The sequence below is a fragment of the Battus philenor genome, unplaced genomic scaffold (genome assembly GCF_028537555.1).
Source record: "Battus philenor isolate CCGP_79_NKW_IND1 unplaced genomic scaffold, ilBatPhil1.0.hap1 SCAF_9, whole genome shotgun sequence".
NCBI lineage: Eukaryota > Metazoa > Arthropoda > Insecta > Lepidoptera > Papilionidae > Battus > Battus philenor.
The window spans coordinates 7,226,921-7,246,902 of record NW_027181759.1 but is presented as its reverse complement, the minus strand read 5'-3'; the positions used below and the strand labels follow the sequence as shown (position 1 = coordinate 7,246,902).

Sequence of the window (19,982 nt, the reverse complement as noted above, 5' to 3'; positions counted from 1 at the left end):
ATTCAAAACTTTATCAGGCACATAGCGTATGGATGTAGAAGAAGTAATTGCATAAGGATTTCACGTCAATGCGTCATCACATTTACGGATTTTTCTATTTTATTTTTAAAGTTTTAATTCCAGCCAATAAACTTAAATCAATTAAGAAATATTTTCATAAAAAATCTTTGTCTATTAGTTATTCTTTGTAGTCAGTAATAAAATAAAAGATACATATTTTTAAATGTTTTATTATTTACATTTAAATGCAACACAACTTACTTAACATGCATTTATTTACAAATAAATACTAATGTACTTTAAAATCTTAAATTTGTACAACGCGTGAAATATGACCGAGGGATGAACCGTTGTTAAAATTATACATTTTATTAAGAGCTAATCAAACATTTTGTCATATTCCCTCGCCAGTAAATTAGTAAAACACAACTAAATATATATTACTGCTTGCCGTCATAGTAAACTTAAAATGTCTTGTTTACTATTTGATCAACTTCCTTAAAACATTTATTCTAGTATATTTTATGTACATTATTCAATATCATAATTGTGTATCATTTAAAGAATTGTTTATTTGATGTACTTCCGATGTAGAATTATCTGTAACAATGTTAAAAGACATTTAATAAATTCGGAATTCTTTACGGATTTCTCTACGGATTTCTTTTTACGGGATGTCACGGTTTGCTTTGCATTTACAAATGCCACAGATTGGACTTGGGGGTTAAGACGCCTTGCTAAACTTCCTATTTAGTATTAGTAACAACGCTCGAACGCATACTCGACAACCTCTGTGAAATTTTATCGGTTTTTACCGGATAAAAATGAAAAAGTAATATAAGTAAGGCAACAAATACACTTACGAAAAAAATGAACTGACAAAAATTAAATAAATACATTAATTTATTTACAATTTTTAAGAGCAGAAAATTTAAACATCACTGTCATTTTCCTAGAATAATCTGACCTACATTACTTATATATTTTTTATTACTGTTCTAATTTAAAGACGCGTTCTCGACCTTTCGATTTTTAAAATATGACTCAAATTTAAAAAAGTTCAGTTAAGAATTTCAGTGATGCATTAATGCCTTTTTTCTTTTGAATTTTCTTAAAAATTGTTTAATATTTGCCTTGGTATTGTTTTCACGATGACTTTATTTTTATAATCTTCAATAAGTGTTTTCGTGTTTTGGTTGAACAAAATATACGTAAAATTTTATGCGTCTTCAATTTTTTTGGGTTTATGTTTATTTACCCCAGATCAGTAATGAAGGCACTTTTATTCCAAATTCTAAATACAGAATTATTTCACTTTTAAATAAATAAATTACTTAACCTTAATTTTTTTCCAGCAGTATTTTATAATATTTAATTTTGGGCAATAACATTTAAAAAAATTTAATCACTTTAACATTTTGCAAATATTAAATATTCTCATTTATACTTACTTGATAGCAATGTTCTTAATTGATCGTAATTGCAGAATACAGGATTAACGATTACAGTTTTTAGCTGTTCTTGGATATTGGGCTTCACGTCGCACCATATCACGCAACCGTCGTTCGACCATTCCCCTACGAGCATCTTCATACTCTATAAAACAATAGAAATACTTATTTATCACTTAAAAACATTTCATATTTCGAATCTTTGTACTATTTACTTCAATAGTGGTAATGATATTTCAAAATTACAATAACTTGACTCAAACCATAAGAATTATACGATCGTCAAATAATATTATACTACTTTGTTCTTCTTGCAATCGACGTAACTTCACTTTGTTTATTATTTGATCTACACATGCACATATGTAATTAATAATACATAATCGTCGATTTTTATATCAATAGTTCTTGAAACTTTTTCTTAAAAATATTACGGTTTGTTGACTCTAGTTCCGAGTGGAAGTTTATTCCAAATTAGAACGTTTTGAACAGAAAAAAAAGAACTAAGTCAGATTTGCAAGAAGAACAAAACTGTAAAAGATTATTTGACGATCGTATAATTCCCGCACATATTACTGGTACATGTGTACGGGTAATTTATGTTCCTTAAATCAATATAGATATTGTATTGATAATGTATAAATGAATACAGTATACTCTGTATTTTGCCTCAGACCAGCCTATCTTTGTATTATTCTAGGTTGGCTGGTAGAGAATGCTAATAAGGCGTTTTGTCTATCATTACACGAAGTGTAAAAATTACAAAATAAATTAACAGATACCGACACAATGAGAGAACAAATAACATTACATAACATTTACACATCTGAGTAACCACACACATACATACCTGAATAAACGTGTAATCCAATCTACTTAACGCGTCGCAATGTATGACTAATATTTTAGTCGATCTTACCACAGGTAAATTTATGTTACCATTAGACATGGCGATATTTGTTTCAGTGTCACCAGTTGTGATATATATTGCATCTGTTGCAGGTTTTTGTAACTTTTTGGAATTTTTTAGGGCAGCCATTCTTGCTCGGAGCCTTTCAGCTCCAGCGAAATGGACACCTCCAATTGGACGTACTGCGTAGTGAGGCATTAATGTTCCATCCTGTCAATATAACGTTATTCATTTCTTCAAAAAAAGAAAGCAATTTTTGTAAGTAATCATAGTTTCTAATAAATCGATAAGTGAGGCGATTATTCTGAAATAAATAATATTAATAAGGTACTATTGGCCAAGCCAGCGGGTTAAATTGAAAAGATGGGTCCTTAAAGGTCCGAAATGGAGACCACGGACCGGCAAGTGCAGCGTAGGATATCCAGTCATGAGATTAACAGAAGACCTTGTTAAGGTTATCGAAAGAGTCTGGATGCAGGTCGCTTTCAATCGGTTCTTTTGAAAACATATGGAGGACGTCTATATCTAGCCGTGGAGGTCCAGTATAAATGATAACGATGAAACTTCCTACGTTAATAGTATAAAATATTTTAAAAATAAAATCACATAATACTTATTTTATTAATGCACGAATTGTTCGATTGCAATTTATTAATTATTAAAAAAGTAAATCTAAAACACATACGAGTACTTAAAAATTTATACGTACGTCAATAAAATGCACGTCTAAAGGTGGACGAGAATGATAATAGAGAAGTAATAGTATGTCAATAGCGACACCGCAAATCAATCCAACTTCAACGCCTAACGCAAGACCGCAAACGAAAGTACCAACAAGAGGTATTAGGTCCAATCCTGAAAAATAATGTATTGATTATTCTAATGTTACTGTAGTATGACCCAATTTGATGCAAGGGAAATACTGCATCGAAACAAAATAAGAATTACAACGATTATTAGTAACGAATTCGATTGTATATTATACAAAGAAATAGGATATATGTGTAAAAGTTTGAAAGGTGTGAATGTTGATTTCATGTAAAAATAATTTTTAAAATTGCATATTAAAATTAACTATTGTTTACTATTTGTCCCTGCAGACTTTGTGCTGCTAGAAGTTATTGGCGTGTCTCATTGCAATAGAAAAAAATAATGATATTTTTTATTGGAATTCGAAGTTCAGATGTTCAGAGTGATCACTTTATACAGGTTGATTGAAAATATATTAATAGTTTTTGCTAAAATATAACAAAGACATATATATATATTCATACCCTTTAAATGCTTTTACTTCGAAAACCAATCATCATGTATATGCAAATTCAAAGGATTTATTAATTTTCATTCAAAAGTATTTTCTACATACAATATACAATATTATAGTTGAAGAAAATAATTTCACATATTTTACGGAGTTATCTCCACGATAATAACTTCAGCAGTCAATATTATATGCATAATATTGTCATTATTTATTCTGTTTATTTCCGATTATGCTTCAATCTAGGTCAGTTTTTTGTTATATTACGTATAAACTCAACTTTAACGTACACAGAATAAGGTATATGATTGCTTATTTAGTATGATTATTTTTTAATCGAGTACACTGTGCACGGCGTGAAATCGATTTGAAAATTAAATTCCTTTGTCGTAATAAACAATATTAAAAAATTAGAGATGTAGATGGTAATTTTACGATTATGTTAAAAAAACCTGCAGATGTGTGTATTTAATATCGAATTGAAAATAATGTTTATATAGGACATTTTTGGTCCGGATTTCTTTTCAAGGTATCGCTTGAAAACGATTCGGACTGTCAATCATTCTAGATAGAAGCGTTGCTGTAATTTCATTCGTCACTTCTCTCTGCGACAACGCTTTCTAAAATGATATCCTCCCATTTCGGTAAAACTGTAGTAAGTAGAGGTCCGAGCCAAGGCTCTCCTGGTAACCCTAGAGTATCGCTATCGTGGAAGCTGGAAGTGCCGCTTGGGCAACAGTGTAATCCTGACCAAAATAAGCTCGAACTATTTTCGATGCGGTTTTCTAACCACGATTTTTTAAAAATGATTGTACACGTAAAAACAGAACACATTCAAAAGCAGTTTTATATCATAAAATTTAAAACGATTTCGATCCCGTAGTTAAGTATTCAGATATGTTGACATCTATAGTCAGTCGCGATTCATTAAATTATATTGAAACAATTATTGTATCGATACTGTGAGAGTCTGCTTCGAAATCAGGTTGTTTACTTAATAAGAGATCGCGTGAATTTTATCATTTTCCCTTTTAGACATAATTTTTAGTTTTACGTCGATTATCGATAATTAAAGCTTAGTAACAGATCTTTTCGCTATAAATACTCACGAAAAAATTTAAAACATTCATGGTATTAATAGAGATAGTCACACATGTGTAATTAACATTCCATGTTATTGTTTATGTTGAACCAAATTTGTTTCTGGTTTAATAAAACAAAATATTAAGTTCTACGTTTGAAAAACATCAATGAAGACTAAAAACATCAATGAAGATTACAAACTATAAATATTATAAACAAATATGCATCAACAATATATTGCGAAACTTAAAAATCGAAAACAGCTCTATTCGGCTTTTTGTTTTCATATTTACATTGAGACATGATGGAGGTTATTACTATGCAGTGGAAAATGGAAAAATTTCGAGGGAAATAGCAAAAATAATACTTTACTTTCCCACACGAAGCAAATTTGAACATCAGTCCTTAGCTCTATATATTTTGCATTTAAAATACTACATCATGAACTTAATTATTAAAATGAAAATATAATTGCATTACTGCAAAAGTCATGAATAGGACGAAAAGAAAAAAGTTTTTTTTTTTAATATTCCCCGTTAATTATTGTTGTGTTAATACACGTTAAATTAATCTGTAAGACATTTTGTTTATTTATTTTTTTACTTTTGTTTTTGTTTCTTACTTAGTTCGAAATGCATTAAAAACAATATTAAATCAACGTTATATAATTTTGCAAAGATATTAAATTGAAATAAATTTTTCCTTGTAAGCTGTTTTTTTTTAGTGTATTACTTACTACTCGTTGCCCATAACTTTTTGATAATAGCCAAGTCCACCATATGTAGAACGGCACAGATAATTACCGCAGAAAGAGCCGCTTTAGGAATGAAGAAAAAATACGGCGTTAAAAGGGCTAACGTCAGGAGCACTATGAATCCTGCAAAAGATAAACATAAAATTTTCAGAAAGCCGCAAAAGCATGCAACAATATATGTAAGTAATATATGGCTTCGCTCCAAGATTCAATAAGAAATGAGAAGATCAGCAGATGAACCAAGGTGACTTATGTAGCTCAAATATTTGTCGACTGAAGTGGTAATGGGCTGGAGCTCATCGCAAGTGACACTGACGGCCGTTGAGGCCGTAGGGTTCCCGAGTGGACACGGCATGTATAGCCTTGGTGGACCGACGAGATAGTCAAGATCGCAGGAAATTCGCTGGATGCGGCCATCAGGACCCGTCATGGCGATCTGTCATCTATCATCTGTCAGTGGGCGTTTATTGACTGACATGATTTTAAACAGTTTTTCTTTGTAAGCTATCTTGATAGATAAATAAATAAAAAAAATTATTTTATTGCAAAACATAATTAATGTAATTATTAATTTAATGTATAGTTGATATATACACGTAGTTAAGTCACGATAGCTTACAAAACATTTCATCATTAAACAATCATAGGAGTTTTACAAGCGACGATTAAAGCGATGGAAGCGAAGTCACAGGAACTTACCCGTGTAAAACCCAGCTGCAGGAGTTTTCACGCCCGATGCATCACTTACAGCGCTTCGAGTGAACGAACCGTTCACTGGGTACGAGCGGAAGAAAGCGCTAATTACGTTGCAAACTCCCAACGTTACGATTTCTTGGGTTGCGTCTAATGTTTTCCCTTTGGCTAAAAAAAATGGAATCATTTGATTATTAACTTACAATTATTGTACTGTTTTTTATTTATTTGGTAAAAAACAAAAAACATAATATTTGTATTATAAATTAAAAATATGCCAATGCCTTGCAGAGTGCGTCTATTGTTTGAAACGACGATTGATATATCTCACATACATACCTTTTCACAATAACTTTATTATAATATTACTGCATGTTTTCTGTCTAATCATTTATAATTTTCTGTCTTATATCATCTTGATAGCTACATTTAAGTTGCATCATATGTCCAGATAAAATTAGTTAATACTATAATTATGTCTGCAAAATGAGATACCCGATACTCGTTTTTAATCTGGGTTAACATGTATAAGCGACAAGATCTGATTAAGAAACGGATACAATGTCAAACACGCCTCATTACGTGTGCGTAAACAATTTTCCGATCACAATCCCAGCCGATGTTTAGTGCCAATGTTGTAGTGGTAGCATTTCTTTAGCTTATTTATTAATTAGAGGGCTATTTATCAAGGGGACCGAAAAGCAATGTCGTTTCTGTCGACATATTTTATAGAAAAACCTGTTAATTTTCATAGCTCCGGCAATGAAAATTTATTTACTAGATGACAAACGGTTGTTGATAACGAAGGTGAATATATTGGTTGATCAGAAGTAAAAACTTGTTAAAATGTGGACGTGTGAATTTAGCTTAAGAAAGCGACATTACTTTCCGGTCCCCTAATATAAATACAAATATAATAATACAAACAAAAAATATATATTTTATTGCCCATTTTTATATCTATTGTTTTTTAGTTTTTTTTGGTAAATTTCTGTGTGTTTATTTATTTATTTAATCATATTCAATACAATTTTGGTACGCAAAATAAAAACTACACCAAAGTTATATCATAGGTATTTGCTTAATTGTTATTAATTGTGTCAAGCGCCTGTCCTTCTGAAAACTTTGAATATCGAAATAATTAAATGATGCCACAAAAACTCTTTATTTAAAGTTTGTTTTCCCAAATATGCCATTGATATTTGCATATTCGTTAATGTGTTTAAATATATAAAAAATTGGACAGAATTTGCTCAGTAATAAATAATCATAATCAATTAATTGATGATTAAAAATATTTTAATGTTGTATACAAATCTTCCGCAGTACATCTATATATTGACCTATACATTCCAAGGCAATTGTAACACTTTTTAAAATTAAATTTTGAAGTCATTTAATTCCTCGACATACATTCCAATGTCAGTAAATTTTGGCAATGACTGGCAGTTGTTGAATAAATGTCGTAATACTCTATTTTTAAACGAAACTTATCAATTTATTGTAGTAAGAAAATTGTGTACTTAATTGAATAAAATGTAGGCAAAGTGAATAAATTATTTTGTTAAAGGTAAACTTCTTTGTGTTGATTTAATATTAATGTTATATTGGCGAAAAAGACTTTAGTCGGAAAAACAGTCGCTAATATAAATTATTGAGTTATTGTCATATTATAACAGAACAACAATAATCTCTTCAATCAAATCAAAGTATGTTTACGTCAAAACATAAATGTTTATTAAATATCTTTAATCTCACTGTGCCTCTTTGTAAAGACTTTTTACAGCCATTAATTATCCCCTATCTTTGCTACTGCCGTTAGTTTAACTAGGACGTCTGGTTAACTAGTTCCTCTAAATAAGATAACTATCACTTTGTTACTGTTTCGTCACGACTTGGCTCAAACATTTAGTTCATCTCTATTCTTGTTCATCAATCTTTTATCAATATGAGAAATAGTTTGGGAATATTTTTTGGTACGGTGAGGTGGGTTTCTGACTCTGATCTTCACGTTTGTCTCCGATATGTTCGTTTCCATCTTCTCTAATCCTGACTCTTTTCGTGTTAATTAAGTCAAATTTATAAAGAAGCTTAGTCCGGAGTTCTTTATTAAATTTTGTTAAACTCGAGAGTTCCCTCAAGAGCCTTTGCAATATAATGGTCCAACATAATTTAACTGGCCCAATTGGCTGAAAACCAAGTTCTAAGGTCACAAAGGCCGATGCTATATGACTGGGCGTTGGATATTTCAAAAGGGGAACTCGGCATAGACTGACAACTGAACAAATCGCGTTTATAGTCCTATCGAAATATCAGTATCTCGCAGCGCAGTAGGAAAGCGTCGAGGTAGGGGCTCCGGAAAATAAGGGAGGACACCGCCACCGCGTGCGTTGACTGCTGACTGAAAGAACAAACCAGCCGATACTCCCCCCGTCTCATGGCGTGCATACCTAAGGCGCAGTACAGCGGTTTTGGTAGAATAATTGTGTTTCAATTCAAGGGTGTTCGAGAGGGACGAACTCGATTAGTTACTACTATCGGATCATAATTAACTCTTTCCTTCCAAATTAAATAGGCTTACAATAAAAATAACCTCTATAGTATGTGTTATGTAAAACATGCCAGCTTATACGTCACCGTCTTATTGTATCCAATTTACATGTGAATTGGCAAATGAGATTACTATATAATTTGCATAAACCTAGGTAATATTGTGTATACGTCAATAAAGCGTGTAACGTTGTTATTACAATTTCTAACTTGATTCCATTATTCGAAGACTTTAATATCGCGGCACGAACATAATATGTTTGCTTCCGCAGAGGCGTAGTCAAAACAAACCTCGTAACACAATTTACATAGGAATCGTAATTTCGCTTGAAGAATACGCATGATTTCATAATATTTTAATGAAAATTGTACCGACGCTTCCACAACACAATTATCCCCGTGGCTACAGTCGTGGGAGACTGTTAAAATGTTTAATTGTTTGACCCTTTCCAACCTACGAAGTTATTTATAAGAGATGAGAAGAGTAGACAATCATTTTAAAACTGTAACTCGAACAACACGTACAATAACGAAATATTTTCAAAGTAAAAAATCGATGCATATAAATTAGACGACGCAGTTTCATTAATCATAAAGCTGGCAAGATTGTAAGGTGTCAAAATTAAATTAAGAACATTATCTATTTTACTTTTAACTAATCGAATTTTAAAACAAATTATAATTTGCAGGCCTCCCGCACATAAAAATATCCGATAAAGTTGATGTATGGTTTGATAATAAAACAAACAACTAATTATTTACTTACAGAAAGCTTTCACAATCGCAATGTTTGATATGATTCCAACAGCAGGAACCACGATCAAACCAGAACCAAGGTGCGCTAACATTTCTCCTGCAGTAATCGTAGTGTTTCCGATAGAAGTATGAAAAGCTGGAATCCGCGGTGTCGGAAGACCAGGGGTAATTGGACCTGAAAAAGTATGTAACATCACATTAGGGTAAAAAATAACGCCTTTTTTCTATCTTAATATTTTGAATTGCTAATTATTGACTTAATGATTAGTAATCTTTAGTAAGGTAATTTTTAATTCAAAAGTACTATAATTTAGTTTAACAGCGCCTTATATTATTCATAAGTTGTTGTTTTATTATCATCATCATTATCGGGTCAGCTGATAGACGCCTACAGCGAGGAGTGGCCCTATAAAGATCACAACGATTATCGGTCTTGCACTGCCTACATTCAGCGACCTCTCGCGACCAGCACTATGTCTGTCGGTCTGGTGGGGTGCCTATCGCCGCAGCATCTCGGTAGAAGAGCCGGTGGTCGTGGTCGCTACTTGAGAACATTTCGTCCTAAAGTCCGGTAGTAACGCGTATTTGTTTAATTAATTTAATATATAGAATTAGTAAAACAACATATCGATATAATTATATTGCAGAAAAGTCTATCGTGTATACCATTTATAGATCACTATGTGAGAATTATGCTTTTAATTATTATAGGCTATAACCTCATAGCCTTCTTGTTTAAGTGTATTATTTTTATACGTCTGTCAAGTGTGTGTAAGACAACTTAACACTTTTACATTTTGCACACTGTCTTATTTACGCTTAACTTTTTTCAATCTAACAGACGACTTTTCCGATGACTGGCAGAGATAGAATTGATTTTTATCTGTCTGTCTCTATTTGCAGTTTTGTTCTGCAATACAAAGTTTTTGCAGACATTATGTCCACAGTAGTTGCACTCGGCAGTCGGTTTCTCTAGAGGCACACATATTACTGTAGCGTCACAAGCGGCAAATTCAGAAACATTGCCGCTTGTTAATCTACTCGCTGGTTTTGGACAATAATATAGATAAATTTCTAAAACTTCGATGTTTTGTTTACTACAAAGTAGATCGAAAATCATATTTTCTTTTGTGATGCCTAAAAATATTCATAACTTATTTTGTTATGAGTAAGGTAGACAATGGAATAGAGAATAAATTTTCAGGTTAGAGCGAATGGTACAAGGTCTAGTCGAATCGAAAACAATACCCCAAGATATAGCGTTTAAATCAAATTAAATAGAAAATCACTTGTGTCAAGTGTTAAGTATTAGTTCGAAATAATCCTCATTTTCTTACGGGAATGATTTGATCTAGGTTTCAAAGACACGGGTGTTTAGTACGTGAATGCTCACAGTTTCGCTTTTAAGCGAATTTTGTCAAATGTTTAAGTACAAATAACAGTTATTATATTATATTTGGGAAACGGAAAGAAATGACGCTTTCTAAAGTTAAATTCACACGACTACATTTTTAACAAGTTTTTATTTCTAATCATTAATATACTCAACTTCGTTATCAACTACTTTTTGCCATATAGTATATATATTTTAAATGTCGGAGCTGTAAAAATCAGTCGGTTTTTATGTAAAATATGTTGGCAGAAAAGACATTACTTTTCGGTTCCTCTAATAAAATTTATGCGATGGAAGCCTTTAATAGAACGTCACGTTTAAAACAATAGCTCATTAAATTTAGTTCCGGAGAACGATATCATTAATTACACAAATCTATTTGTACCGTGTCGTGGATTGTAGACAGCTCTGTAATAAAAAAAAATTAAGATAGCGTTGTACTCACCAGTGAGTCTTAACGGATTATCTTTGTTCTCATATATAAGGAAAGCCAACACGGATGCGATTACTACCACGATGGCGTTCCTTGAAACGCCCAGAAACCATAAAGTCCTTTGAATTACTCGAGCACTGCGGCGACCTTTGTCATCTTGTGGCTCTTTTAAGCGAATGTCTTTCATTGTCTGTAATTGGAAATTCCTATAGAATGGTCATACTCTGCTAGATGGAAAACAAAATAGTTATTTGTTTTTTGTTTACATATATAACTGTGATAAATGTTTATTTAGTAATTTTATTATGAACTTTGTTTATGGTAGCACAGCGGTAGAAGGCTTGCGATTGCAGGTCGCGGATTTGATTTCCTGAATACAATCTTATATAATTCTCATATTTTGTATTAATTATATAAGGATTCCATTGCTCATAAACAATTTTTCAAAGAATGAGGCATTCTCTGCGTACCGTAATGCAATACTACGATCGGCAACTCGCCTGTCAAGTACGGTGATCATTGTATGCCAGTGGGCGTCTATGGGCTGAAACGACTTGTTCTATAACAAAAACAGAATATCGACGGTGATCGTAGATGTACAGACTACTTTAGTTTATAGTACATATCTGGTTAAATAACTATGTGTGTAATGATTATTATGATTTGGGAAAAAATAATTCAAATAGATATTATTGTAATAGTTCGGTAAATATTTTTATTTCTTCGTAGAAACTATTAATCTGTACGGCCCATAAACAATAAAAAACTTTGACATTTACTTTTAACATGCATAAATTAGTTTTCGTTCCCTAGTTAAGTTTACATTCAGCAAACAATTCCCGGAAATTGTAAGTGTATAGAAGGCGTCAGTCTTATTAAAATTCCAAGCGTTTAGACGCAGCCTCGACATTGTAATTGAGAAATAATGGCTGTACAAGTTTTAACAGTTGTTACAACAATAGTAATTGCTCTTGTATCCGTCTCGACTAGAGTTAAATAATTCTGAATTGAATGTGTTCGTGAAATCAATTCTTTTCATAAGTGTGATTACTTTGTATTTTTCCGCATTGTTACAACAAATTGCATTTATGTATAAACTATAAAAATATTTATTACCATGTCTAAATATACCAGGTAATAATAAAAATACGATTTATTAACATACCCTTAACGTGTTTGGACAGAAAGAACCTATGATTACAAATATAATATTTGTAATAAAAAGCTGTACTTTAATTAAATAATACATAATATAATGTCAACACGTGATTAGTATTTAAATCTTATCATCATCATTATCATACCAGTCGACGGGCGACCGCTGCAAGGTATAGAACACCTACAAATATCGCCACGATGGCCTATTTGCTGCCTACAGGTTTTATGTATTCGTCTGATATGACGATAATTAGATTTGAGATCAGAAAATTAAAAAAAAACAGAGGTTTTATGCTTTTGTAGCAATAGTTAAACGTGTTTTTATTTCTTTGTACGGAAAAAGTTATTACTAACGACAGTATTTTATTTTCATTTGTATTTATTTTCCGAGAGTACAAAGAAGTAACTTCCTACCAAAGAAGTTTTTTTAAGTTTACAATTAGTGGTTTATTTGTATCTTAATTAATTAAGAACTAAACTTACAATTTATTCAAAGATTTGCTCACGTTTTAAATACGTTTTAGTTAATAATATTCCAAAGTTAATTACCTTCATTCCCATGAGCACAACGCAACATGCGAGACCTAGAAGGGTGTCTTGCATACGTGTATCAGTTATATGACGAAATACGCCTCCCCATGTTGCTGTGAAACCTTCAGCGTCAAATTTGAGACCTAAAAGATTCTTTATCTGAGACGATGCAATTGTAATGGCGGCTGCGGATGTGAAACCCGAAACTACGGGTAGAGATACAAAGTCTACCAAAAATCCTGAAATTACAACCAAGAATTAGCAAATAGCGTTAACGAAGAAAATATTTATTGTATTGATGTAATGTTTGTTATTAAAAAAATAATTACTCTAATATTTGATGTAATATATCAGAAATTAAAAGTATACAATATTTCTGAAGTGTCAAGAATGTTTAAATTCTATAAGCGTTGAACATAGTAATAAACGGTTAAGTATCAAATGCAGGCGTACCGAGTTGCGCAATTCCGGCAGCTAAAGTGACAATGCCACCTATAAAACACAAAAGTACTGCAAAGTCGGGATTAGTTCCGCTTGTGTATGTAAACGTGAGGAGCGACAGCAGCGCGGTGGGTCCAATGTTTATTTGAGGACATGTGCCCATTATTGCATACACAAAGCCGCCCGCAAATGATGCGTATAATCCATACTGGAAAATAAAGTGAAACGTTTTCATCTGAACAGTCTTTATATGCAATTAATTGTTAAATCGTAAGCACATTTTTTTTTAAATTATGCCGCTAACTACACACACACACACATATATATACATATATAAATATGTATATATATGTATGTGTGTATACACACATTCATATATATTGAACTTTATATATAAGAAAAAAATAACTGAAAAAATAAATAACCCATTTATGGGCAACTAAGTATGTACAGTATTACAATGTACACTCAAATTTAAGAAGTACATTAAACAAACACATGTAAAAAATATTAAAGTTGGACGGAAGTGATATTTAGTGTGAGTTTGTTATGAAATCTAAGCCGTATTTGAAACCCTCGTAGATTTAAGTTGAATGACATTATAGGGAACTACAATTTGATTTTGGTTTTACATCAAATTATTATACACCAATGGTCAATGATTCTATGCGGATAGTAATATTATTAAATATAACGGTGTAACGACTTTTTTAACATACATTTTTATATCACAAAGCACATTTCAAGTTCTCGGAAATGTGACATAATCCATATTTGTTTTTTCAAACTTTGAAATACGATTCATAATTGATATCACCTGGAGTACTAATTCACTACATATTATTGATATGTTAAGGTAATAATCAATTCAGTTAATGTTCTACAAACACTAACCTTAACCGCAATTTTAATTCGCTGCAGACATTGTGATAATTCTGAATTTTATGTTAAAAAGGACTTATTATGATTCACGAGGTGCTATAGAAACCATTGACAGAGTAAAACTAATTCACATAAATTTTGAATATAAATTGAATTAATATAAAAGACGCGCAAAAATAATAATGTATAACTTCAATATGTAAAAGGATTTTAAATTAGTAAATACTAACCTCTTTATAAACGTATACTTAAATGACTTATTTTATTTTATTTTACAAAAAATCAAAAATAATTCTTTGTAATTTGTTAGTTTCAGAGAATTCATTTCTAAGCAAGAATTTTACAACTGCGATTAAATAATTTTAAAAGTTTTAATGTCGTGAAATAAAAATAAGTATAACAGAAATGAATTGAACAAGATACATAATCCATAAATAATTGCTTACGGTAAACGATAAGACGTTCTTATTCTACACCATTACTTATTCATAAGTCATAGAACAAATGCTTCAGTGTTAGGTTGAATATAGAAATACGTTTTAATATGAGTACTTATTTAACATAACTCAACTTTTGCAAGAGCGCAGTAATCTTTTATGATTGTTATTTATGGACTATAAACATGTATCAACACTGTTTAAAAATAAAGTTGTTTATTTGTAATCTGTGTTAATTAATTAAACTTATAATTAATTAAACTCAAATTTCCCACTGGTGCATTACTAGTAAAGGGAGGAAGTTATCGCATACAAAGTGTGTCACTTTGTCTAAACTTTTCAACTTTGAGAAAAAGGTCGATCGTCAAATTCGATTCGGCCTGGTGGCGTTCGGGAAACTAGAAAACATTTACTTCCAATATTCTTCAGTGCCTTAAGACGAAAGTTTATGGCCGATGTGCGTTACAGGCGATGTCTTACGAACTAGACACGTGGTCTTTTACTTCAAGACTCAAAGACAAGCTCAGTGTCGTAGAGGGATATGATTTCTTTCTTTAATTGAATCAAGCATGAGGATATCCAGCGTTCACCCACGATGTGGACAGACGAACATAAGTTTATCGGAAGGCGATGGATGCAGACTGCTTCTAAATCATGGATGCACAGACCGCAGCCCGCGGGCCGCATGCGGCCCGCCGGTCGAATACTGGTGGCCCGTCGACAGCAAAAATAATACTTTCGTATATTAGAAAAATATTGAATTCTGTTCCAGAATAAAACCAAAAAAATTTAATTACCTTTTCTTCTGGCAGCCGGGCCCGCTATCAGTTCATGATTTGCCCGTGTGGCCTCTAGTCTTAATAAGTCTGTTCAACCATGTTCTAAATGGTCCTATTGTGAATCAATATCAGATACCTATGTCCAGCCGTGGACGTTCTTTACTTAATTATTATGCCCAAAGTGTTATCAGTTTTAAGAATAAAAATTACTGGTAACTGTATTTACTATTTCGTGGTTTTTTAAATGTAAAACAATGAAGTAATAGAAATTTTAAACATAGAGAATAAAGATTGTGAGCATGTGTCTCTTAAGATGAATATCTTTCCAACATAGTAACATATATACAGTAGTGACACTTTGGCATCTGTAATTAATAGATTTTCATAAATAATACAGCATTCTGATGATTTTGAGTGTACAAGATTTGTATAATTATAATTAATGTTTACATTATACCAGTAATTTAACTACATCCTAAATAATCAGAAAGCTATGTGATTTACGAAAAGGTAAAGCTTAGATGAACTTTAGTGAGCGACATAGCCCAGCGGATTGGCAAGTAGTAGTGGCAGCGGGCAGGCCACATGGTGCGCTAAACAGATAGCCTCTGGGGTCTTATGGTTCTCTAGCAGAGACTATGGACTGGCACCCGCTGCGTATGTCGGCAACCCTCAAGGTGGTTAGACGATCTCTTTCAGTTCATCGGAAGACGCTGGATGTAGACTTCTTTGAACCGTTCCAATTGGAAATATGTGAGAGAGGCTTTTGTCCAGAATTGGACATCCTACGGCTATACTGATGATGCTGTTGAAAGGTTTCACGTAGATACGATGACAAAGTCCAGGATAGAGGGAATGGTAAAAGATCCACAGGATTCTTCGGTTTCCGAAAGATTGAACAAGTGAACGAAATAAAAATAAAAACTGTGAAATACATTGTAAGACGGTAAGATGTAACAACCTCTATGACCAAGGCCGCTTTGCAAGGCGAAGAATTATGGGAACGAGGATTAGTCAGATAAAATAAAGGGTTGTATTCCTCCATATTATGGTACCAAGAAACAATTAAAGTATTCATAATGACCCATGGGAATAACGAATTAGCATAACGCAATCTCAGCAGCAGCGTGTTACGTTTACAATTTAATTGAATTGCTTACCTGCGGTTCAAAGCCAGCCAGCGAAGCGTACGCTATAGATTGCGGTATCAGTGTTAGTGCAATAGTTATCCCCGCTATTAGGTCCCCGATTCCCGTTCGCAGGTCGTAATTCCTAGACCATCGCACTATCGGGAACACCCGACCGACCAGTCGCAGGGGATGGGCGAGCTTTAACATTGCTCCGTCTGTAAAATCACTTATCTATTACAATTAAGCGATGTCTGCTACGTAAACGTATTTAATCGCCATATTGAACATAGTAAAGTTTCCTCATAAATTTCTTATCGTCATTGTTCGTTAAAAACTACTTCTTTATGTCTTTTCTAACCTTGAGTCGGTATGAAAATTTGTAAAAAGTTTTTCTAGTTTTTGTTTGGCAGTTCGTCTGTTATTCAAGGCAAATTAACGATAACTAAACATAAATCACAAAGTTTTTTTTTTCATTTGACTATTTGTTTTTATAATTGAACAAAAATAATTATATTATACTTTGAAATACTTTATGTACATATCAATCACCACATGACGTCCAGTTGTGCTAAACAGGTATCTTGGTTTAACATTGGGGCGAACTTCCAACCTACATAACTCTGAAAATTTCCGGTTCGACTTGTTTATTTGTATCAGAGTTTTACCTTAAAAATACAATAATATCGCAAAATATAGCATCTGTTGTTGCAATTCAAGTACTAAGTTAAAGATTCACGTATAATGTAATAGAAGATCCATTTCTTGCTTCGCCTCTTGTATTTACAATATGATATTCAAATATGAATCCAGTGGCCATTGCTTACTTGCACTTGAGACGTTACGTTCAATATTTATCGCACTAATCGAGTGCAATGTCTTCTTTAATAAATTGTCTCATTCTACATATAAAAATAAACATTGTATTTATATTTGCCAAGAGAAACTTTGTTTGTTTATTATTTCTCACTTCGCACGGTTTCCAGTCTAATATTCAAAAGAATTCCGTGGTTTGAAAACTTTATTTCGTAATACTTCTATCTATTCTTTTCGTTTTTTTTTCATACACACGTCAACACCTATACTTTAAGTTTTTTATAATTACGACCGGGGAAAAACCGTCTTCTAAATGCTTTAAAGTGTGGGTATGAATTACTCCGGACTATTGGTTGTTGCAAACTGTTGTAATATTTATAATCATTGTAATAGGTTAATATTATAGAAACAGTAACAAAGTCCTAGAATATATCGACAATATAAAAATTGTCGTTATGTGCATATTATATTTATGCCACCACCACCATATACGTCCACTGTTGGACAATAAACACTAACAATTATTAAGACAAAATAAAGGCCATGAATGAAATTATCGCACGTGGTACGGAAGAAGTGCGAACACTTTCTAAAAGCAGTATAATAAACCAGTATGTAAAGAAATGCATATTTCAACTGAATAGAGATGGAACTCACAAAACCCAAAAATATATTATGCAACGTATTTAAATTTCGAATTTTTAAATATATCTAAATTTAAAATAAAATATATCTTCGATATCAGCACAGCGTTAAAATTAATGAAACTGATTATAAACTCACATTTGAATTTTTTTCAAATAAATTATTGTTTTTTTTTAATTAAGAAAAAAATATAGTATTCACGCACTTTATTAACATAGCAACACTGAAGATAATACCACTTGTAAAAAACTTAAACGCGTTTTATTAAAACTATTTCCGCGACACCTGTATAAGCGCCGGCGCAAAAATAGCAAATTAAACTGCGCATTGGGCAACGCCGTTACACTGACTGCCTTGTCGCATCAATAAGTACCACAGCTCTAGTTGCATCATTGGTTGTACGAACTCTAAACATACAATACAAATAAAATCCTTTCGTTTACTTTTTATTTATCAGCATTAATAGACCTTTACAATCTTTTGTAATTTTATTTTAACACGATAGCCGTATTAAAATTGATACGTAATACTAATTTGCCTGCGTTATGGTTGTGCTTACAACCAGTCCCATTATATATGTATGCAGGCAACCTATTTCCAACAGAAGATATTCTATGGCTAAGATGATGATTATGAAGCTTGCTTCGATTATTCCCTAGCGTTAATTTATTACAATATTAATATTTATGTTATTATAAGTTTTAACGACTATACAGATAATATAATGTATTACATTAGTACTATAAACAAATAACATATAAACATAATTTTTATTTTCGTTTATTTGTATGTCCATATTTATACTAAACTTTTTATACTAAGCCGTATTAAATACAAACGACAAACGATATAAAATAATTTACGGAAAATAGATAAGGAAAAATCCTTCTAAAAGTCTCTTAGATGAAAGGAGGTTAAATGTTATGTTATATATATATATATATATATATATTTATATTATTATTAATGTTATCCTTATATCATTAAGGTAAGATGTGAGCAAGGTGGCTTCTAATCATTGAAAATAATTTGAGGCCAAATTTTAGCGTGTCTTTTTAAGCTATAGCGTCTTTCCAATTATTATTATATAATATGTAATCGTTTAGCCGTAACAACGTTTATCAGAAACCAAAGGGTCTTTAAGTAAAAGAATATCAATTTATTTAAAAAAATATATTATCAATGCCTAATGCAAAAGAAATTGACAAATGCAGAAGAAAAATAAAATCATATCATTTTTTCCACTCGGTAACAAGTCCAGAAGAGCGCCGTTATATATTGTTTTTACACTCGACCTTCAAAGTCTTAGTATTATATATTTTTTTCTTAATTTAGTGATCTCACACATCACCTTCACCTTCCTAAATTAATTTTTAATTTGATATAATTAGATATTTCGTCGAATAAATAACTTGATAATATAACAGTTAAAAGTATGTAAACATTTAATTATAATAAATTTACAATCACATTTTATATTTTAAATAAATTGCGATAAATATTTTTTTGTGAAATTAAGTATACTTTGCCATAAGGAAAATAACACAGGTGTAGAATTTTTTTATGGTTTGTAATTACTGTTGTCAGAACTGTATATAGAGTATTTGCGTCAAAAATAATTTGCTGTGCTAAAAAGAACTATTTTGTATTGAATGCGTATTGGATGCTAATGGTAGTAAAATTACTAGATGCTATGGTACCTACATCATTAAGCGTAAGCGATTCGCGGAACTTGCTGTCGTCAATCCTGAATTTGCTATTTTATTATTTGTACCCAGTTATTGGACATCTAAAAAGGCACCGCAGCATGACTCCTTAATATGCATCGCAACTATTAACATGTATAAAAAAATTATGATAACATATTCTACTTATATTTTAC

The 19,982-nt window shown here is 31.7% G+C and overlaps 1 protein-coding gene across 1 annotated transcript; it reads right to left on the bottom strand.

The window, feature by feature from the left end:
• Nucleotides 1-454: 454 nt before the first annotated feature.
• On the bottom strand, nucleotides 455-18,485 carry LOC137932115 (sodium-independent sulfate anion transporter-like). Its single transcript, XM_068775690.1, has 12 exons — nucleotides 18,239-18,485; nucleotides 16,673-16,857; nucleotides 13,427-13,622; nucleotides 12,992-13,212; nucleotides 11,297-11,474; nucleotides 9,469-9,633; nucleotides 6,159-6,320; nucleotides 5,442-5,582; nucleotides 3,071-3,216; nucleotides 2,302-2,571; nucleotides 1,452-1,596; nucleotides 455-600 (listed from the first exon to the last, which is right to left on the bottom strand). Exons 2-12 carry the CDS (start codon nucleotides 16,847-16,849, stop codon nucleotides 542-544), a joined length of 1,860 nt encoding a protein of 619 aa, XP_068631791.1. The 5' UTR covers nucleotides 16,850-16,857; nucleotides 18,239-18,485; the 3' UTR covers nucleotides 455-541.
• Between the last annotated feature and the right edge of the window lie 1,497 nt (nucleotides 18,486-19,982).